We start from the raw sequence: 24,277 nt of genomic DNA on the forward strand, positions 1-24,277 counted from the left end.
AAAAAATTTGAAAAAAGCTCTCAGTTTGTCTGAAAGCAAGCTGATAAATTTTTCAATCCCTTTAAAAAAACTGCAATGAAGCAACCGAAAAGTGGCAAAATTGTATCTCTGATTTACAGAGATCAAAACACATTTTTCTAGTTTCTTATTAAAATTATCAATCGAGTTTTAAAAAGACCTATTGAATTAGCCTCCTCGGTACATTACAAAAAAATTTGAAACAATTAGTTTATTCATTCTGAAAAACCGTGAAGAACGGACAGAAAAGTTCCTGAAACAATACTGCGAAAAAACACGTTCAAAGGGTTTGTGTTTTCCTTTATCTCAGTTGCATACTACTAGCCGCGAGCCTAGTTAATGGGGTAGTAAGTTTTCTTTAAGAAAAACTAGACAATCACACCTATTTTATTTTTTATTTATGCAACTTAGTAGTCGCGCAAATAGCTAATTGGTAAATATTTACTGAAAACAATTTCTTAGGAAAAATAAGAAAGGAAGGATTAAAACTCTCTCTTTCTCAAAAATAACCTCGGAACTAATTCCCCACTTAAATTTGCTCATTCAAATAATTCCTCTAAGTTGGAAAACTCAAGTTTCTCTTTTTTTGTCCGCGAACTTAGGAGTTGCCGAAAGAAAACCTTTTGCCCATTTTTGGAAGAAGAGAGCATTTTGGAAGTCACCAGATGGAAGTCACCAGATGGAAGAAGAGAGCATTTTGGTGTCAGTAATTAGCCTTGTAGGTGAACTTCAACATTTAATATCAGCAGTTTCTAGAGGGGAAAGAAATGTCAAATTGAAGATTTCAAAAACATTTGAAAGAAAATAAGAAACAAGCAGTTCAACTTAAAAGGAAAGAATTTCAAATGAGCTTCATCACAAAACCATTTGTTTTGTCTGATTATCTGATTATCTGTAATTCAGGTTGTCTATTCGCACAGCATTATAAAAACCTATTTGTTTTTTTTTCAACACTAGGTTTAAGCAGTAGCAATCTGTAAGCATTTTTCCTTACTCTAAAAAAGTAGTGTTTCCTTATAGAATTTTGTAACAAAAACAATTCAAAGGCCGTATATTTAATCTACTGAGGAGAACATTTTGATTTTCTCAAGCTTAGCAATTGTTTGGTCGTTTTGATTGAAATAAGGAAACAAACCCCCGCAAATAGTTACTCTTCTCTTTTCTAAACATAGAAAGTTAGCCAGATTTAGCAAAAAAATTGCATCGTAGTTTTCAACATCAAAAAACTGAGGCTGATTAGCCTCAAAGGGCAATAAACATTGTTTTTCAATTTTGAAATTTGCGTCGCTTCTTTTTCAAAGCAGTTTTTTACCTATTAGTGCATAAAAAAATTAACAAGAGCGGGATGACAAGGCAAAAACAGTCAGACTTGTCAGTACACTTTAAACAAATCCGGATTCGCAGCGCTGAGTTTGAAAAGCAAGATGGACTTCCTGCAATCTCCATTTGATCAGCAAAAGAGTTTCAAATCAATCACCTTGCCCATCAATAAAGCAAAACCCACCATTGACGATCTGAAAACAACATTTGGTGCCGTGTTAGAAGGAAACCTGAACTCCAGCATTTTTTCGGAGGGATATTTTAACGTCACGCCTAGAGAAATTCTAACACGAAATTGACCGCTTAGATGACGATGAACTTCTCGGCCAATCTTCAACTAGGATGATGATGCCACTATGTCAGGGCAGAAACTCATACAACTGCCAGGTTTTCAATCTCACGGAGATGCTCATCATCTTTGAACGAGATTCCGGAGGCGAGAAATCCAGAAAGTTCATCATTCTCAAACAAAACGACACCTCTCACCGAGACCGGAGAGACCACCCCTGTTTTTGTCTGAATGCCGCAGAACTGAACCAATGTTGTCAATGTTTCTAGATTGCAACAACAAGAATTTCCTGACTATTGGAATGAGCACAGCAAGTTTATTCAGACCAATTAACGTTAAAAACACAGCCAATTAAAAAATAGAAGAAAAATCTTGGACAAAGAATTTTTGAAACCTGACAAGACCGTCGAAAAAACTCTCGATTGTTTTGCACTCTGCAATACAACGTTCTTTGCTGTGGATCATATTACAGTCAAACACCAGCTGCCTAAAGACAATGACTCAATCCAGCCTTTGTATAGTACAATTGCATAATGGACAGAAATAAAAAAAACACAGAGAAATTTTTTTACCTGGAACCTCTACTCAATTCCAGCCGCAGTCACAAGTCATAACCGTTGGTATTGAGCCTCTCAACTCATTCAGTGAAAACAACAAACCGCCTGCTCAAAAACAATAACTGATGGTGTTCCCATTGCTCCTTTAATCTCAATGTTTCCATAGGAACCACCGCTTTCAGTAGAGCAAAAACCCGAGCCACATTTTCCACAGTCACATCAAATATCCACCGTATTACATCCAATAGCCAATGAAAAATTCAATAACCCTTCATTTGAAATCAACTCTTTAACGTGGAGCTCAAACACCGCTTGATATTGCCCGAAGCCCACAAGTAAACACTCAATCAGGTTGCCACCTCTCTCCTACGATTCAATACTTTAATGGCAACCCATTGAAGTACCACTAATGAATCAATAAACTCTTTTGCCTCACACTTGTAATACAGACACACATCGTATCACCTTCTTGCAAAATGCAGTTACTGGCAAAAGAAAAGATGTCATTTATGCAAATTCTTGTGATCCTGCTTATTACAGCACTGCTTTAAGCGAACCCATGGCATAGTTTTAAGATCCTATAAGCAATAGTGGTGAACGCTTTCATAAACCCTTTGAAAATCCGGAAATCAACTAATGACTCTAAAAAGAAAACCTCAGTAGCAGTTGCTTCGTTTTTGGAAGGCTGAATACAAGTTTTCTAATACCTGGGATACACAGCGGACCTGCAGACCTTATCACTTATGAAAAAAGCTAAAGAAAAAATCCCGCATAACAACCTCCTCAAATGGACAGAGCGCACCGTAACATCAATCGAGACACCAGCTACTTTAGTTGAGTTTCTTAAATGGTTAGAAATCCATGCACATGTGTACGATGTGATACACCGGGAAAAGTTCCAGCAAAATAACCTTCATAGAAACCTATCTAATAATTCCGTGAACATGAACAAAAACGATAATCACGCTAAAAACTTAGGTATACAAATTTGAAGTTTTTCGGCGCAGCCGACTAAGCGAAATCAATCAACGACATTAAGCAGTAAAGGTACTGTGAAACCAACTGACGATTCACCACTTCCACCTCTAAAAAATGCAAACCAATCAAAGCGTTCTTGTGAGAAACGTCGAGGAAATTAAATACTAGCGAACTGTCCCTTATCAAAACTGCAGCGTAAGCCATCGATTTGACATTGTTAGCAAAAGCAATCTTCGCTCGAATTGTTTGATCAATAAACTCAGGAAGCAAAATAAACTCAAGAAACAAACGCAAGCGGATACTACCACACAACGCTGAAAGACCCTGGTAAAATCATGAAGCGTCCGCCAGCTGCCTTTGTCAGCAGCAATTCCACGAGTACAATTGTTGCAAACCAGAAATTTCAGCCAGTCAAACAGCAATCTGAACGAAGAAGTAGCAGCAACCCAGGCGTCATCTCCAAATAAAAAAAGAGCCGCTATGGACAGTATTTTGCAAACAAAAATCAGAATCAAATTCAGCGCGCTAATTTAAACAGTGTCAACCAAAATTTTGGCGTGAACCTTATACAGTCTACACCAAAAGAATGCTTAAAACAGTTTCAACAAAATCCCAGTATCGTTTTTAAAGGGTAAGAGAGCTTTCGATACGTACGCTCTAAGCTATCCAGGAAGCCAATTTACTTTCATACTTGGCAAAACAACAGAGTTCCTTGCTCTTCCTTGCGCAGATCAAGAAGCCACTACTCTTCATTATCTTAACACAGAGCACGATATGCCACTGTCACAATTTCTCAAAACAATGACAGTTGCACTCTATGAAAATTTGGATTAAAAAGTTCAAATAACAAATAATTTTAGCACTCCCTGATTAAATGTAGCATCCGCTAAAACGTTTGAACTCAACCAGCTTTGCGATTCATTTAAATATTCACATATTCACTTTCCAGAAATAGCGAAAGGCCAAATCGGTGCGCTTTTGGAAATAAACACTTTTGCTTTCAGACTTCCGATTGAATTCATCCCATTAACCAAAAACCAGCGAATCCGCGTCAAGACAAAGCATATATAAACCCCAGCTGTAGAGTACGAAAGAATACAAAAGCAACCTAAACAGCTATTACACCAGCAGAAACCGTACGTGTACCACGCATCACGACAAAGCTCCAACGATCAGCGCTTCCATATGCTGCTCGAACAATTCTGGAAAAATGAAGCCGAAGCGATACAACGTTCTTTGCTGTGGATCATATTACAGCCAAACACCAGCTGCCTAAAGACAATGACTCAATCCAGCTTTTGCATAGTACAATTGCATAATGGACAGAAATGAAAAACACAGAGAATTTTTTTTACCTGGAACCTCTACTCAATTCCAGTCGCAGTCACAGGTCATAACCGTTAGTATTGAGCCTCTCAACTCATTCAATGACCAACAAACCGCCTGCTCAAAAACAATAACTGATGGTGTTCCCATTGCTCCTTTAATCTCAATGTTTCCATGGGAACCACCGCTTTCAGTAGAGCAAAAACCCGAGCCACATTTTCCACAGCCACATCAAATATCCACCGTATTACATCCAATAGCCACTGAAAATTTCAATAACCCTTCAATTGAAATCAACTCTTTAACGTGGAGCTCAAACACAACTTGATATTGCCCGAAGCCCCTAAGTAAACACTCAATCAAGTTGCCACCTCTCTCCTACAATTCAATACTTTAATGGCAACCCATTGAAGTACCACGAATGAATCAATAAACTCTTTTGCCTCGTACATAAGCACACTTGTAATACAGACACACATCGTATCACCTTCTTGCAAAATGCAGTTACTGGCAAAACAAAAGATGTCATTTATGCAAATTCGTGTTATTCTTTTTATTACAGCACAGCTTTAAGCGGACCCATGGCATAGTTTTGTTATCCTATAAACAATAGTGGTGAACGCCTTCATAAACCATTTGGAAATCCGGAAATCAACTAATGACTCTAAAAAGAAAACCTCAGTAGCATTAGCTTCGTTTTTGGAAGGCTGAATGCAAGTTTTCTAATACCTGGGATACACAGCGGACCTGCAGACCTTAACACTTATAAAAAAAAAACTATAGACAAACTCCCGCATAACAACCTCCTCAAATCGACAGAGCACACCGTAACATCAATCGAGACACCAGCTAGTTTAGTTGAGTTTCTGAAATGGTTAGAAATCCATGCACATGTGTACGATGTGATACAACGGGAAAAGTTCCAGCAAAATAACCTTCGTAGAAACCTATCTAATAATTCCGTGAACATGAACAAAAACGATAATCACGCTAAAAACTTAGATATACAAAGTTGAAGTTTTTCAGCACAGCCGACCAAGCGAAATTAATCAACGACATTAAGCAGTAAAGGTACTGTGAAACCCACTAACGCTTCACCACTTCCACCTCTAAAAAAGGCAAACCAATCAAAGCGTTCTTGTGAGAATTGTCGAGGAAAGCATATACTAGCGACCTGTCCCATTATCAAAACTGCAGCACAAGCCATCTGTTTGACATTGTTAGCAAAAGCAATCTTCGCTCGAATTGTTTGATCAATAAACTCAGGAAGCAAAATAAACTCAAGAAAAAAACGCAAGCGGATACTGCCACACAACGCTGAAAGACCCTGGTAAAATCATGAATCGTCCGCCAGCTGCCTTTGTGAGCAGCAATTCCACGAGTACAATTGTTGCAAACCAGAAATTTCAGCCAGTCAAACAGCAATCTGAACGAAGAAGTAGCAGCAACCCAGGCGTCATCTCCAAATAAAAAAAGAGCCGCTATGGACAGTATTTTGCAAACAAAAATCAGAATCAAATTCAGCGCGCTAATTTAAACAGTGTCAACCAAAATTTTGGCGTGAACCTTATACAGTCTACACCAAAAGAATGCTTAAAACAGTTTCAACAAAATCCCAGTATCGTTTTTAAAGGGTAAGAGAGCTTTCGATACGTACGCGCTAAGCTATCCAGGAAGCCAATTTACTTTGATACTTGGCAAAACAACAGAGTTCCTTGCTATTCCTTGCGCAGATCAAGAAGCCACTACTCTTCATTATCTTAACACAGAGCACGATATGCCACTGTCACAATTTCTCAAAACAATGACAGTTGCACTCTATGAAAATTTGGATTAAAAATTTCAAATAACAAATAATTTTAGCACTCCCTGATTAAATGTAGCATCCGCTAAAACGTTTGAACTCAACCAGCTTTGCGATTCATTTAAATATTCACACATTCACTTTCCAGAAATAGCGAAAGGCCAAATCGGTGCGCTTTTGGAAATAAACACTTTTGCTTTCAAACTTCCGATTGAATTCATCCCATTAACCAAAAATCAGCGAATCCGCGTCAAGACAAAGCATATATAAACCCCAGCTGTAGAGTACGAAAGAATACAAAAGCAACCTAAACAGCTATTACACCAGCAGAAACCGTACGTGTACCACGTATCACGACAAAGCTCCAACGATCAGCGCTTCGATATGCTGCTCGAACAGTTCTGGAAAAATGAAGCCGAAGGAACTCAACCCGAGAGCAAATCTACAAATCCCGTTGACATGTAAGCCCTTGTCATGCTTAACAATACAAATATCTTCAATGGTGAGTGGATCGAAATTGGACTGCCATGGAAAAAACCATTGAGAAATAAAAACATTATTTTGCAGCTGTCAGCCAGCTGAAAATTTTTCATAAGCGTCTCAGTAATGATATCCAAATGAAAGAGTTGCATGAACTAACTCTCAAAACAGATCTTAAAAAAACATATGTCAAGCCAGTTGAATGGCAGCAGCCATAAACCGCGAATATTTGGTATTCGCCGCATTATCCGGTTGTGAATCCAAACAAGCAAGGAAAAGTGCGCAGGGTAGCGAATGTTGCGGTCAAGCTTAGAGGCCAGCCTTTCAACATCAATTTGATCACAGGACCAATTTTGTCGAACAACTTAGTAGGAATCCTTCTGAGGTTTCGTGAAAACCCAGCTGCCATTCTCTCTGATAATTAAGGCATGCTCGTGCAGATAGCAAAAAGGCATGAGGAGCAACCTGCATTGCGCTTTCTCTGGACCAATGGAGAGATTGCTAAAAAATAGCAGTTCACCAGATTACCGTACGTGTACCACGTATCACGACAAAGCTCCACGTATCAAACAAACATTAAGCACTACAATTCATTGAGCAAGAAGATCGGGATGAAATGAAAGAGATCAACAGAATTCTCGGTCAAAGAAGAATACCAAAATTGATTGTTTTCTAAGCAACACATTACAAAAATCTCCCCGAAATGCGAGAGACTATACACAAAGGAAAATGTTCAGCCTAGTGTCAACCATCTTTGATCCCCTCTGAATAGTGTCACAGCCAACAATGAGAATCAAAATGCTTTTGCAACAAGTCGGGAAGCTAGGCAAAAAATGCGACGAACCACTTGCCACGGAATTACATTCTAACTTGCAAAAAGTGCTGAATAATTACATTGCAACGCCTGATGTTGAAACCCCTAGAGGGTCGAACACCTCAACGAGTTAAGAAAATAATCGCTTTATGTCCTAATGATGCCTCAACTGTTACCTTGACAGCAGTTGCTTACATTCAAACCCAGAAACAAAACAAAAGCTTTCAAACCTCTTTCCTTCATGGAAATTGCAAATTCGCACCAATTAAACCAAAATAAGAACTCCAAGCTGCTGTTTTAGATACACGCCTCCGCACCTTGATGCAAAGCAAAATTACCTAAAAATTTGAAAAGATCTACAACTGTAGCGAGAGTCGTGTTGTTTTAGACTGAAACCGCTCGACTGGAAAAAACTAAAACTGATGAGTGGAACTATGTCCAAATAATATAAATCCAGCCGAACAGAGAACTCGTGGCCTTGAGCCATCAGCAATCATCCCGAAATGGCTGACAGAATTCAACAGTGGGTGCCATAATCAGAAATAAAAAAGCATCAATCAAGCCGGTTTTAGACCCGAATGCTTTTCAACATGGCATGGATTAAGCTACTTTTAACCCTTGCAACTGCCATGAGCCTAATTTACATAGCTAAGAAGATTCTTTTCAACAAGTGTGAATACACTAAAGATGATGGTTCTTTATCTCAAAATGTTCTGCTGAAATTGTATCAAAATAATGTTTTCTCTTCAACAATCAACGCACTGAAAAGAAGACAAAAAGTTTGACGCCAAGAGCAGATTGAGAAACTTGAATCCAAAAATTGAACAGAATGGACTACTACGATCTAGTGGCCGTCACAAATTTGCTCCAACAGAATTGCAGATCAAAAAATTTCCAATTATCTTAGACGCAAAAGAAAAATTCTCAGGACTATACCTTGAACATGCTCACAGAATTTGTGCTGATCAATTAACAAAACCGGTGAAAGCTTTTGTACAAAAATGTTACTAGGTCATCGGACTGCGGAAAGCACTCCTAATAATAAAATACTGATGTTTTGGTGTCGTCGTTTTGAACCTCACAATATACAAAAAATAATGGCCCCTCTTCCCGCATTCCGCTTTCCCACAGAAGAGACCAAATTTCCGTTCGCTAACACATATCCTGGACTTTCTTGGACCTTTATATATTGAAGACATACAAAGCGAAATTGAGAAACACTATGAACTTATTTTTATATGCCTCACTACGCGAGCAGTCCATTTCGAAACATGTCTAGACTGGACTACACACAACTTCCTAATTGCATATCGACGGTTCACCTGCCGATTATGCCGACCTAGTTTTTTGTACAGCGATACTAAGAAATCAAAGCCCTAGCTGCAGTCAAAGCCACATGGATGTTTGACCCACTGTATGGGTCTCATGTTGGAGCTCCATGAGGACACTATTGATCATTCTAGGATCTAAGCGTCTCTCCTTCGACATCTTTGAGACAATAATGAGTAAAGTTGAAGTAATCCCGAACTCCAAACCCTTGACCAAATTTGCCGATCAGCCTGACAACCAAGAACCGCTCACTCCTAACCATTTCCTCATTCAACGCCCGTACATTTCCCTCCTATACGGAAACTTTGGAGATCAACACCCGGCTGGTTTCAAGAACTGGAAGCACGTTCAGTTCTTGATGAACCACGTGTGGCAGCTCTGATAAAGGAGTAACTGCCGATTTTAATCAAGAGGCGTAAATGGACAGACAACAACCAGTCGCCCTTGAAAATCGGAGATGTTGTGTGGGTACTCAAAGACTTGGCGCCGAGAGGATTTTGGCCCCTTGGAAGGGTCCTGAAAACTTCCTTTGGACGAGACCGTGAAGTACGAGTTGCCATGGCAAAAACGGCTAACGGCTTGTTCGTCGTCCGTTCGCCGGCCTCGCACGGTTTTTTTCTCCGTAGTTTTTTAGTCATTTTTTGGTCCAGCCTTAGGCATCATGAGCTACCTCAACTCCCCCTTTGATGTTACTACCATTACAGTATTTTAATTTTCAAGTATGTAGATTCAAAGATATGGGATCAAACGTCAATGAAGCTGATTTTGAACCCCTGCCCTCCTTCTGGGAGCATGTTTCCAATGACTTTGAGAATTCAAGAAGAAAGTGAAAACATGAGATCTGCCGATGATTAAAATACCACCAAAAAACCAAAGAGTTACACTCTTTCCCATAAAAAATCTGACAAAAGTCTCAACCAAATCAGGGCAATGAAACAACTTTAGAATATATGTTTCATTACAGAGTGCAAAAACAAACGCAACGCTATTTGGCCAAATATTGCTAAATCAGATAGGACAAACTTCTACGCCAAATTCAATTGGGTTAGGACATCTTCGCAGGGCAATGCAGTTTGTAAAATTTTAAATATTACGAATAAGAAAGGCGGTCAGATTTAGATTTTTCAGAAGATCTGAAAATGTTTTTTCGCTTTTTGAATTTTCCAATATTGAAACCGTATATGAGGCTTTCCCTAAATAATTGTGACACAAAACTTTGTTATCAGGAAGCATATTTTTCCTCTGAAAGAGAAAGCATTCTTTATATCATATACGTTGAAATTATCCAAAAATGTGACAACAATGTTGCCCTGAACCACAAAATTGTTTAAATGTTTTGAGCAAGTTAGATTTAGGGTTGGATAAAATTTTTTAAATGTGGTCGAAGTTGTAAAAATATGTGCACTGTAATTGTTTTAACAACTATCATTTCGCCTAGTTGTTAACTCAGCTATCAGCTCTTGATCCTTTGGTTGCAGTAATGAAATTATTGTGAAATTATGGCTTCCATTTCTTCAAATGTTGGTATCCAACTAACTCATTTTAATTTTAATAATAATTAGTTTTATAATTCTCAACTGCCATGTCTTGGTTTATCTAAATAGCTTTGAAAGTGCACTTCTTCGCCAAAAAATCAATTAAAAAATTCTTTTTATGTTGCAATTTAATACAAGGAAATCAAGATTTTTAGGTTTTTTTCACAATTATAATTTTCACAAAAAATAGCAACAAATCTACTCTAGCTCGAAAATCTATGCGTGTTCGTTAAGGTTTAGTTTTCCTGTTTATTTCCGCAATTAATTAAACTTCAAATCCCTCATTAATGATACAAACTATTTACTCAAAAGATTTTCAATCGAAGAAATTGTCGGTATGTTTGGTCTTTTAGATTCCGTTTGTTTTTTTTCTTAGATTCGGAAGTTGTCATTTCTTCTGTTCAAAGTTCCATTTTTGTTCAGAACTTAGCAAGTATTAGGAGAATTTTCCTATCGCATTAGTTTAAAACAAACGTGTTGAAGACAATTTTATTGAAACAAATGGAAAATTGTTCAAATTTCGTCTATAGCTCAATTGTACAACAATTTGAGCAAATAATTTTTGTTGGTCTGCAGCTCAAAATGGAAATTTAAAGTATTAATTCAATTTAAATCAGCTGGGTTATCAATTTTGGTCACCAAGATGAAAAGCAACAAGAAACAATTCGTTTGGTGGCCCTTAGAGTTCTTTAAATAGTTTATTGACTTTTGAGACGGTCAATTGATGTTGTATTTTGAACTTACATACGGTTGACTTGTCTCCTAAGCATTAGTTCAGGTCGGAGTGTTATCTATCTTTTTTCGATTTACCTCCGTTGTATTGTACTTTAATCTTCAGTTAGTTCTACTCCCCGCTCTTTGGACTGTCAAGACTTTTTTATGACCTACCATAATAAAAACAGCTGGGCTTGTAACCACGCTTTTTGTATGCATCAAAACTGCAGATCAGATATGTTTAAAAAATTAGCATGTTTTTCAGAAGCAAGACTGTTAGGATAAGTGATTATATGTTCAAAATATCAAATGACCAATCATCAGGAGCTATTTAAATTATATCCAGTATAATGATCCAACTTCTGAAGCTACTCTCAATGCATTCATTATTTTATCTTAAAACATTCCCTGCTTTAAATTTAACTTTCAATCATAGCACAAAAATGCTAGCAATGTTTGAATTCAAATTGCATTACAATTGCAACAGATTGTTTCCATTGCGTTTTTATATATTCAATTCGTTGTCACTATTTCATTAACAAGTTGAAGTTCGTTTTCCAGGCGTATGTGAATGGAGGAACTTTTTCACCTATTTTCCGTAAATAAAATCTTTTTTCTTTTGTAAAACACTATTTTTTTCAAAAACTTATCTTTGTGCATTGTCATTGTTACTGTGTCTTGATGATTTTGCTGACAGCTTTTTTTCTTGATGTCCATGTAAAGATCGTGCAGTCTTTTACACATCAATGTTTTTTCTTGCCATACAAATTTTCAATATCCTTGCAGTATTTTCCATGTGCTTATACGTTTTAGACCAAGGTGGATCTAGCTTCGGTTAACATAGAAAACGTTTTAAAGGCAGTTATCGAGGTTCAAATATTCGTGAATATGGAATGATCTCCATTGTCTTTGATCACATTTCAAAAAACTTTTGCTTAATTTTTTGTTAATTTTGCTAAATTTGAAAATGTTGTTAACAATAGTGCTATTTGTTTTGCCTAAAAACCCTGAGGAGGGTTGCTGACTCATTTGATCCAACAATTCTAGCTTCTTCGGCTCACTTTTTTTAAAATTTCTTGGAGGAACATACCTCAAACTGCTGACAGACGTTTGAAACGAATAAAAAGAAGGCTGGTTCTACTTCCTTATCTCTTAAGAGTCTTCGGTTAAAAAACATTTCAACGGTTTTCTGCTAACTTCATTATGCAAAACGAATCTCTCAATTTTGTTATTTTGACATTTTGTTGCCAAAGTATCTATTTTGGTTACCAATATAGTTGAACACTTCGCATTATCCAAATAGGTTTGTTCTCTTCGACAAGGTTTGGTTTCTTCGTGGCTTTTGACAATCCAAAACATAATAATTCCACTGTCTGTTTTAAAAACTAATTTTGCAATTTTTTGTTTTTTTTCTGATTATTACAGACCAGAAAAGTTTCCAATCGAAATTCAACTACTACTCATTTTTTTGCCGAAATGAAAACACGTTATCATATATTATGTTTTCAGAGAGAGAATTTCATGCTTTCCTTGCAATCCACAAATTTTTTCTTTAAGTTCCGATCGAATTAATGTGCTTTGCCCACATTTGAGGTCCTTTTTGCGTTTTCATGACCGAGCATCAAAATTAAAGATCGAGTTCCCTAAATGGTTTGCTTTAACCTAATATTATATATTTAATCTATATATCTATATAATAATCCTATATATATATATATATATATATATATATATATATATATATATATATATACATATATATATATATATATATATATATATATATATATATATATATATATATATATAATCTAGTATATATATATTAGTAAAGCTATATAATCTATATACAATAATATAATATCTCACTGACAGCTATTGGCTCTTATGTGTTTGATTTAGGAAAATCTCAATTTATTTTTGAAATTTGCGGAACATATCGAAATTCTGACAACTCTGTAAATCAACAGTTTCACAGTTTAAGCTACGCCTCAGTGTAGTCACCGTCATTCCTCCTCCTTTTGAAGTCTTTTTCCATGATCGACAGTTGTCCGGGGATGAGCAGAGTGTTGCAGTAGAAGGCACAGCTATAAATACAGACAGTTCCAGCTGGAACAGACGAGGAACACGGCTGATTGAAGACCCGAGTTGAAGACCTCCGTATGTAAATGTTCCAAGACGCTGAAAGCAAATAAAAAACACCAAAACAAGAGCCAAATGTTATTTTTACTACAAAATTGACACAAAGTAAAAAGTAATTCGGAATCAATTCAAATAAACAAAAATCAAATTTTCTTGTCAGAAATGCCAAGTATCATGCGATCAACACTAACAACAATTCACAACAACTCATAAGTATATTAACACAACACTAACACAACAAATAAGTATATTCAAACGCGGGTGACCCACCCAGGTTGAGGTCCCAGACTAAAAGTCGGTATGTCCTGTCCGCCCCAGGCGCAAGTTGCCTATGTGCATACATAAGAATACATATGTCTAGCTAGAACAAGTTTTCGTACGCTCATTTCCAGATTGTTGCACGCTTATGTGATGCCCAGACCATTTCTGCGTTCATATCCAGACTTTCATTTGATCATGTCCAGACATTTTTGCGTGTTGTTTTGAGCGCATGACGCCCTCTCGTGCGTTCAATTTGGTCTGGACATATCGAGCTTTGGTCCGGGATCTAAGCCTGGGGGGACGAGAACAGAAAGGCAGAAAAATTTGACTTGATTCAAATCTAAAATTTTTTAAGCATGTCATACGACATGGTCAATTTTCTAAAAACATTTTTCCAACATTTACGCAATCATAACGGAATAACGGTTGAAAAAAGGCTCTTAAACGACCACCCGGGCACAACATTGAAACAGTGTATAAACGAGACACGAGACACGAGACACTCCTAACAGGAGACACAATTTGTTCTCTGAAAGCAAAAGCGTTTTTTAGATCAAATAGTTTGCAAATATCTAAAAAATTGACAAAAATCTTTCGATATTGCAGTGAACCCCAAAATTGTATGCACTTTTGTGCAAGCTAGGTTTAGGGTCGAATAAAATTTTTCTTAAAGGTGGCTGAATGAATATAAATTTGTGTACTGTAGTTTCCTTTACCATACTTCAGAGTTAAGAAACACTTTTTCTAAATCGTTTTGTTTAGGTGTCAAATCAACTACCAGTCTGCTTCCTTGGTTATAATATTGAACCTATTACAAATTTTTGATTCCGTTTTTTTTTCAATTGTTGGTATCCAATCAATTCATTTTAGTTTTGATAATAAAAATAAGTTGTATAATGCTTAATTGCCATATTTTCGATTATCCAGCGAGCTCTGAAACTGCATTTTAGCCCACAAAATTGAGAAGGAAATTTTTGCAGTGTTACATTTTATTACAAGGAAATTAAGGTTCCCTAGCAAAAACAAGAATAGCAGCAAAAACCCAATCATTAAAATTCATGCGTGTTCGTCAATGTTCATAAAAACTTTCATATTATATCCAAACATGATTAATTGTCTAATTCTTCATTAATGAAAAAAAAACTATTGAATCAAAAGACTTTCAATCATAAGAAATTGCCGGTGTTTGGTCTCTTAATTTCGGAATGCTCGATTTGTCAGGTTTGGCATGTTTTCTATGGCTCATTTATAAAACTATTTGAACAAAAAAAGAGTTTTTTTGGTTTGGACCTCAAACTTGACATTGCCTGCCCATTCTTAAATAATGATTACATGCATACTTTTTAACTCTTTATCTTGATAATCCTACATAATATATCTAGGATTATCAAGATATTTTATAAGACCTTCCAATTATAATTACTGATCTTGTTACGACAATTTTTGCATGCATCAATACTGCAGATAAATGAAATTTTTTTCTGAAAAAAAACATGTATATCTAGAAGCGTGAACGCTAAGTTAAATACTTATATGATCAAAATATCAAATGACCAATCATCATGAGTTATTTATTATATATCGAGTGTAATGACCCAAGTGAAGATGCGCTCAATGTATTCATTAATTTAGCAAAAAAAAAATTCCCTCTTTTAATTTTAACAATTCGTAAGAATTTAATTATAGCGCAAAAATGCAAGCGAGGTTTGAATTCAACTTGCATTGCAATGGCAACAGACTGTTTGCGCTTATTTTGTTAATAGCAACATTAGAAGTTACTTTTATAGTTATCAACAGAAGATCATCTATTGTGCAGACCTGAGATTATAAATTAGAGATAATAAATGGGAGGAAGAATTAATCCAAAAAGTCTAAATGGAGCAGTTAATATCAATAAGCATATACTTTTTTGAATTAAAATTTTGCAAAGGCAACAATCCAAAAAGATAGTTTTGCCAATTTTTCTATCGAACCAATTTTTCATCAAGAAATATTTCAAAAATCAGAAAGGGCACGATTAATTTTTGGCTCATTGCCAATTTATTGTATCCTTTGAGAAATATTCTTTGAAAAATTAATTGAAATATTAAACCACAGTGAAAAAAAATGTCACATTGGTCAGGAAGAAAGAAACAAAAATCTAAAAAATATCTGAGCTTCAACATTCCAATGCGAAATGTAATGTATAATTTTCTCATGGAACAATTTCTCAAGGCTGTTACAAATTACACAGGCAAAGAAATTTTTAAAAAAGTTTGTTTTTTTTAGTTTTTGTTACTTTTATCAAAATTATTCACATAATTATTCACATAAAACTATTCACATAATTTAACCTCAATAACATAAAGCAGTATTTAGATATACATTTAATATCTGATGCTGTCTTTTTTTGTCTTATAATTTTTTTGTATCACTAGAATAAATTTGAAATAATGAAAAGTTGAAACAATTAGGTTTCATTCTTTAAAATTTTTTAATCTTCATTATTTCTCCCATCAAATATGATTTTTCATATTGTTTCTATCTAATTATATATTTTGTCTCTACAATAAATAAATATGTAAAAATATAAAAACTATTCACTTTTTGCTACTTTTGATTAAAAATGTTCAATTTCTGAGAAATCAGTTGAGTGTATTATCAAGTGGAAGCCAGAAAATATCTCAACTTAGAAATTATCTTTTATTCTACGCAAGTTTTTGGTGTGAAATTTTAAAAATAACTTTTATTTCGGATGAGACATTCAGTGGCCCGTGCTCTTCAGTCACAAAAATAACAAAAAATTCTCTGTAAGCCTTTTGCACTCATATTTAACAATCTAATATCGAATCATGGTCTTGTATTACACAGCAACATTTTCATGTAAGTTTTGTTAATTCAATCTTGCTTTTGTAATGCATTGGGCTGTGATACGATTGCTCATCGCATTTTTCAATTGGGGGCTGTAAATATGGGTCCAGTTACATGATCCACTGTGAGGAATATTAGAAAATTTTCTAATGGGATTTTAAAACTAATTTTTTAGCTTTCAGCACTTTCGGGTTTACCCAGTCACTCAGGAATATTTAAATCGCAAAATTTGTACTAATTCTACCAAGTCAACGTGCAGATTTTTGAGTCCTTAGTACAAATTTTTCAAGTTTCTTAAACAAAACCTACATGCTAATTATGCCTCTTGCATGAACTTGCAATATAAGTGTTCTTAGTACGACTCTTGCCAAAACTTACAAGAAATTGTAGTATCCTACTTCCTTTAGTAAGAAAGTTGCAAGTCATTACAAGATAACAATTTCTCTTACTAACGTGGTACGTTTTCGCATTCCCAAATACGCTGCTCATCAGTAGAAATTACAAGATTACGCAAATTTTGTCTCTCATTAGTAAGAATCTTGCAATATCTTACAAGATAACAATGTCCCGAACTAACTTAGAACGATATAAAGTTCCCTAGTACGCTCATAATAGAACTTACAAGATTACGCAAATATTAGCTCTCTTAAGTACAAAACTTACAAGTTCTTACAAGATAACAATTTCTTGTAGTAACTTAGTACGGTTTCACATTCCCTAATACTCTTGTAATTAGACCTACAAGATTAAGCAAATATTGGCTCTCATTATTACGAAACTTGCAACCTTTTACAAGATAACATTTCTTCATACTAACTTGGTACGATTTCACATAATTAATGTCACACTAAAACAACAAAAAAAACTAAAAATACTCATATCCAAATAGCCACTTTCTTCAAACGTTCCGAAGAAAATAATGCTTCACATTGCAACTGGAGGTCAATACCCAACCAAATTTTTTTAATTTTAGCCTAAAGTCAACACTTCGTGATCACAAAAGTTTTTTATGGTTGAGTACGTGTTAAGATCATTGCAGAAGAATGGGAAAAGCACACCTTTTACGACACTGAAAAATATAATTTTTTTTGGAAAAATAAGACGAGAGAATCTCGGAAAATTTGTCTAACATGTCAAGCACGTTTATGCAGAGAGTCAATATAGGTATTCAGTAATTTCTTTGAGCTAAAAAAAGAAAAACAATAGTTTGAAAATAAACAAAAAATTACAAAAAAAATTGCAAATCAGAAAACTATATTATAATTATAATTGTATTAATAATTATTTGATTCAAAAACAAAGCAATGTTTCCATTATTTTTTCTGATTAAATTATAGCAATTTGTTTGGATGTAACCGGTAAAGATACTTTCGGAATGTCAGGGAGTTTGGGGGATCGATCCTCACTACCTCCTTCGACCTTTATCTTTAAAATAATATTTCTTGTAATTACACTCTTCGACGTTAGCTAAGTGGAGAAATAGGGATGTATTTTTTTTATTTTTACACTCTATACACTCTTTTCCCCGATACTTTTGGGGAAAATCCTCGGCCCGGGTTGCTTAGATTTTTATGGGTATGAGATTGTCCTCATGTTATTTCCCCATGTTAGATATTTCCCCGTGTTATATCTATTTATTGCAATACATTATATAATTTATTGCAATAAATCGCAACAAATATTGGGACAAATTTATCCCAGATCGAACGTAACCATGCAGGCAAAATTATTGCAACGCCATGAGTTATCTCACAAACATTTTCTCAAAAGATGAATCAGCATTGGAATTTTTAAAACCAACAGAGTCTTCAGAATATGCAAACATTTTTAAACATAAAAACTAAATTTCTTTTGAAAATGGTCACCAATTTCTAATTCATTTGAACTATTGTTCCTAGATTGGAAACATATTGCATTTTTTGTTATTTTTTTCCTCCTTCCTAACGAAATCGATAACATTTGTTTTTTATGTACAAACGAGTGAAACTGTTTTGTTTAAAAACTATCTCATGATCAATGCCAGAGTTAGGTCTTTATGGTAGCATTGCTCACGACCTTAAGATTATGAAACTCACTTCCTTTCGTTAACTGTTACGACTATTTTTTTTCTTGAATTGTTTTTGTTGCTATCAATAATTTTTTATTCTGACTTCGGACTGCGACGTTTAATTTATTACTCAGATATATTCGTTTATTATTGAAAACGCCACAAATGGATGCAACAAGACAAGGCAATCTGGATCAATCAGAGAAAAAGTCCTATTCACAAACTGAAAAAATGTTGAGTTTTTTAAAAATTGGGATGAGTTGTAGCAGTGCTACATGCAATTCAAAACTTAATCATTACTAATGCTATCTGATGCAATCTATCTGATGCAAAGCTGTGAATTTGTAGTAGGAGTACATTTTCCAACTACGCGAGCATACAATTCACTGGCTGGCGATTCAAGCCCAGCAGCAGAGGAATAGCCGCGAACAACAACAAGCTCAGCTGAGCGCGATGGCTAATTGCTTAGCTGTATAGCTCGAGCATTAAGCGCTAATTCTTAGCTTATTTCTTCACATTATTAGTACATAGAATTATGAGCTATATTAGATAGTGATGACTGTATCCAACAATCCAATACAACATCTCATCATTCCCTCATAATTTTTACTCTACAACTATGGAACAGAATTCTGGTTTCTACGATCAAGTTTACATATTCCTCATTTGGAGAAAAACACCTGATCTTCATTAGGTATTAAATTTAATAAGTCTGATTAAATATAGCAATTTGTTTGGATGTAACCGGCAAACATACTTTCGGAATGTCAGCTTAGAGCAATGGGAGTTAGAACGTTTTTCAAAGAGAGATAACTCGTTTCAAAATTGCCTGAAAAAATTTTTTACTTGATCACTGTTACTTCAAAATGTTTGATAGTGGTTAGCAACTAAAAGAAATTCAATTATCTGATTTGGCTCGAAACTTCAACGAATTTTGAAGATGGATTAGTGCTGCTTTGGCAAAATCAACGCTAAACAGATAAATTTATTCTACCAAAAATAGCTTTTCAAAATTTGTTGTCAACTAACATTAAAGCAAAGCTCAGCATCATCTCTCGCCCAGTACCATCAAACACACAAAACAATCATTGTAAAAGGATTAGGGTTCTCTCATAATTAGTATTTAGCTTAGATTTTCACTAATCCTTTTTGCTAGATATTTTTCTTTCAATTTTTTTACATAGTTTTTTACATGCTTTTTCTTTACAAGTTCTTTTAAGATATTGCAGGATATCTATCTAGTACGATGGAATAGTTATTATAATAGCATAATAATCGTTAATAATGTTAACTAACATAACCAGCCTCATTCAAATTTACAATTTACTCGCGTCGAAAAAAATCTTTTACAATCATTAGGTAAAATATTTTTGCAGCCTGGCGCAAGGGAAAAATTTCCTGAGATTAAATTTTACAAAAATTAGTTCAGGTCTTTGCAGTATAGTTCAAATTTGCAAATGTATTATGTTCAACCTGCCCCTTACATAAACAAAAGCAAGTCTGATTAAATTATAGCAATTTGTTTGGATGTAACCGGTAAACATACTTTCGGAATGTCAGCTTAGAGCAATGGGAGTTAGAACGTTTTTCAAAGAGAGCTAACTCGTTTCAAAATTGCCTGAAAAAATTTTTTACTTGATCACTGTTACTTCAAAATGTTTGATAGTGGTTAGCAACTAAAGGAAATTCAATTATCTGATTTGGCTCGAAACTTCAACGAATTTTGAAGATGGATTAGTGCTGCTTTGGCAAAATCAACGCTAAACAGATAAATTTATTCTACCAAAAAAAGCTGTTCAAAATTTGTTGTCAACTAACATTAAAGCAAAGGTCAGCATCATCTCTCGCCCAGTACCATCAAACAGACAAAACAATCATTGTAAAAGGATAAGGGTTCTCTCATAATTAGTATTTAGCTTAGATTTTCACTAATCCTTTTTGCTAGATATTTTTCTTTCAATTTTTTTACATAGTTTTTTTACATGATTTTTTTACAAGTTCTTGTAAGATATTCAAAGATAACTATCTAGTACGATGGAATAGTTATTATAATAGCATAATAATCGTTAATAATGTTAACTAACATAACCAGCCTCATTCAAATTTACAATTTACTCGCGTCAAAAAAAATCTTTTACAATCATTAGGTAAGATATTTTTGCAGCCTGGCGCAAGGGAAAAATTTCCTGAGATTAAATTTTACAAAAATTAGTTCAGGTCTTTGCAGTATAGTTCAAATTTGCAAATGTATTATGTTCAACCTGCCCCTTACATAAACAAAAGCAATTTGAAGCTGAAAATGGCTGATGAGCAAACTACTGATCTGGATGACTATGGAACTTTCAATACTAATTTCACGTGTCAACAACTATACGATTCGTTCACAGTTCAAAAAAGGTTTGTTGACTTTTAAAAAATTTTCTAAAGACCACATTTGTCTTCTTTTTTAAACCTCAGTTCCCGGGCCGAGTTGTCACCCTTAAACCACCCCTAATCAGCGGGGATTAGAGTGTAATGCAAATTCGACTCCTATTTATCAGGCAAAAGAATGTAGAAGTTTAATTTTTTTTAAAAAAACTGTATTTACACTCTTTTCTCCACTCTGTTTACACTCTATGCAAAGAGTGTAATTTAGGGTGGACTGATAAAAATTTACACTCTTGTAGAATTACCATTATAACCAAATTGAAACGTTTAATTATTGTAGCAGTTGGCACAATGGGGAATGCAAACATCAAAAGAAACATGTTGTACATAGGGAAGTTTGGGTGATCGATCCTCACTACCTCCTTCGACCTTTATTTTTAAAATAACTTTTCTTGTAATTACACTCTTCGACCGTTAGCTAAGTGGAGAAATAGGGATGTATTTTTTTTTATTTTTACACTCTATACACTCTTTTCCCCGATACTCTCGGGGAAAATCCTCGGCCCGGGTTGCTTAGATTTTTATGGGTATGAGATTGTCCTCATGTTAATTCCCCATATTAGATATTTCCCTGTGTTATATCTATTTATTGCAATACATTATATAATTTATTGCAATAAATTGCAACAAATATTGGGACAAATTTATCCCAGATCGAATGTAAACATGCAGGCAAAATTATTGCAACGCCATGAGTTATCTCACAAACATTTTCTCAAAAGATGAATCAGCATTAAAATTTTTAAAACCAACAGAGTCTTCAGAATATGCAAACATTTTTAAACATAGAAATTAAATTTCTTTTGAAATTGGTCACCAATTTCTAACTCATTTGAACTATTATTCCTAGATTGGAAACATATTGCATTTTTTGTTATTTTTTTCGTCCTTCCTAACGAAATCGATAACATTTGTTTTTTTATGCACAAACGATTGAAACTGTTTTGTTTAAAAACTATCTCATGATCAATGCCAGAGTTAGGTCTTTATTGTAGCATTGCTCACGACCTTAATATTGTGAAACTAACTTCCTTTCGTTAACTGTTACGACTTTTTTTTTCTTGCATTGTTTTTGTTGCTATCAATAGTTTTTATTCTGACTTCGGACTGCGACGTTCAATTTATCACTCAGATATATTCGTTTATTATTGAAAACGCCACAAATGGATGCAACAAGATAAGGCAATCTGGATCAATCAGAGAAGAAGTCCTATTCACAAACTGAAAAAACGTTGAGTTTTTTAAAAAGTGGGATGAGTTGTAGCAGTGCTACATGCAATTCAGAACTCAATCATTACTAATGCTATCTGATGCAATCTATCTGATGCCAAGCTGTTAATTTGTAGTAGGAGTAATTTTTCCAACTATGCGAGCATACAATTCACTGGCTGGCGATTCAAGCCCAGCAGCAGAGGAACAGCCGCGAACAACAACAAGCTCAGCTGAGCGCGATGGCTAATTGCTTAGCTGTATAGCTCGAGCATTAAGCGCTAATGCTTAGCTTATTTCTTCACATTATTAGTACATAGAATTATGAGCTATATTAGATAGTGATGACTGTATCCAACAATCCAATACAACATCTCATAATTCCCTCATAATTTTTACTCTACAACTGTGGAACAGAATTCTGGTTTCTACGATCAAGTTTACATATTCCTCATTTGGAGAAAAATATCTGATCTTCATTAGGTATTAAATTTAATAAGTCTTGATTATTGCGGGTGGATCATCTGGAAGACACTGAGTTTTTTTTTAACTGGACCACGAATGCATGAATTCTCATTGTTAATCATTGCTAAATATGGACAATTTGACCTTAATGTACTTACAACCATCCATATATAAGAAGGAAGGAGAATATGTTTTACCGCATTTGGCCATTCCTCGCGGGCCATGGCCACGCCTCAGTGTCCCGTGGGACTTGATATGAATCTATCACAACCGAACGTTGAAGAGCGCCCCAATCCATCACATCTAGTCCGTCAACTAGGACTAAATTATCAGCGCATATTGAGCTTTTGTATCATATCATATATCCATGTCGTCCATTTGATATAAAATTTTGGTGTCGTCCTTTTGAAACGTCGTCAATTTGAAACACTCCCTTGATAATCAATACCAACTCTTAATTATCCAGTACGCATCTTAACTTACAATTTTTCCACTGCCTAGATTTTCGCGCGAAAAGTTTCCTGCAAACATTTACAAATTTAAAATACTTCAAGCAGAGCAAGGACGACAATGCAAAGTTATCTGACAGTTATCTAGTTTAATGGGTATCTAGCAGAATGAAAAAAATGACGAAAAACCAGAAGAATTCCAATTCTCATTCGTCAGTTTTTAAAACGTTCTATTATACCAAATTTCTCAGCACTCTTAGCAAAGATTTTTTGTAATAACATAGCGTAACAAATATCCCTCTATGGTAGAAACCCCTTCGAAACCCCAGTAAATGCGACCTTGGAGAGGCCGAGTGAACCCGACCGCACATCACAGATAATAAGGCCACGACTGCTAATTTAGTTTGTCATTTCTTTCATTCAGTGTACTTTTATTTAACCAATCGCATTCTGTGGCCAATGAAATAAATGCATTCGGCTAGAAATTTCATACTTGCTCATTCTATTAAACACCCATTCGGCTAGAATTCGCTGACGGATACCCAACTTACCCATCCTAAATTTGTGCTAGTTTGAACGAAATGCTATCATTTGTATACAGCTATGTAAATTTTGTTGAAATTTCCAATAAAAAATCTAAAAAATAAGTATAATATAACGGTCAAAAGATAAAATCTTGTCAACTCGTCTTTAAAATCAAAATTTCCTTGGAATTTGCAATAAATTTTACAGAAAAGTGGAAAAAAGCAACCCCTCTTTTAATTTACTAACAGATTTGTTGTATTATTCTAAGGATTTATATTGTTGTATTTAGACCGTGATATAATTTGATGAAATGAAAACCAAAAACCAACAAAAATTTAAACAATTAAGTCGTTTGAAAACAATTTTTTGTTCAATTTTTAATATTAAGTGGAAACTTGATTCTTTTTAATACATCCGTATTAATAGTTGAAGGATAACATCTTGTTCCTAAATCGATGAACTTTTTGCATTAGTTTGATATACAGATGCGACATTTTTAACAATAGCGCAGTCACATCTGACCTGAATGATTTTGGGCCTCAGGATTAATTATAGTAGGTAATTGCCGATCTATCACGTTAAAATCTTAGGACGCAACTGAATGCACAACAATTTTGACACCTTTTCCTGCTGAAATATAAAGATACAATTGAATGACCAAAAAAAATTGTTCAGCTACAAAGCAACCTATGATCAAATTTTCAAAAATGTAACAATTCTTTTTATTCAGTTTTGTCG

At 34.8% G+C, this 24,277-nt stretch overlaps 1 protein-coding gene across 1 annotated transcript in view; it reads right to left on the minus strand.

The window, feature by feature from the left end:
* Positions 1-13,148: 13,148 nt before the first annotated feature.
* LOC142352926 (uncharacterized) overlaps positions 13,149-24,277 on the minus strand; it is a 28,216-nt gene continuing 17,087 nt past the window's right edge. The window contains exons 3-4 of the mRNA XM_075405082.1: positions 17,242-17,264; positions 13,149-13,251 (exon numbers count right to left, since the gene is read on the minus strand). Of these exons, the coding sequence (XP_075261197.1) occupies positions 13,149-13,251; positions 17,242-17,264 (126 nt within the window). The remainder of the gene's footprint in view (positions 13,252-17,241; positions 17,265-24,277) is intronic.

This window comes from Convolutriloba macropyga, chromosome 14, assembly GCF_964194025.1.
Source record: "Convolutriloba macropyga chromosome 14, txConMacr16.3, whole genome shotgun sequence".
NCBI classification, from domain to species: Eukaryota; Metazoa; Xenacoelomorpha; order Acoela; family Convolutidae; genus Convolutriloba; species Convolutriloba macropyga.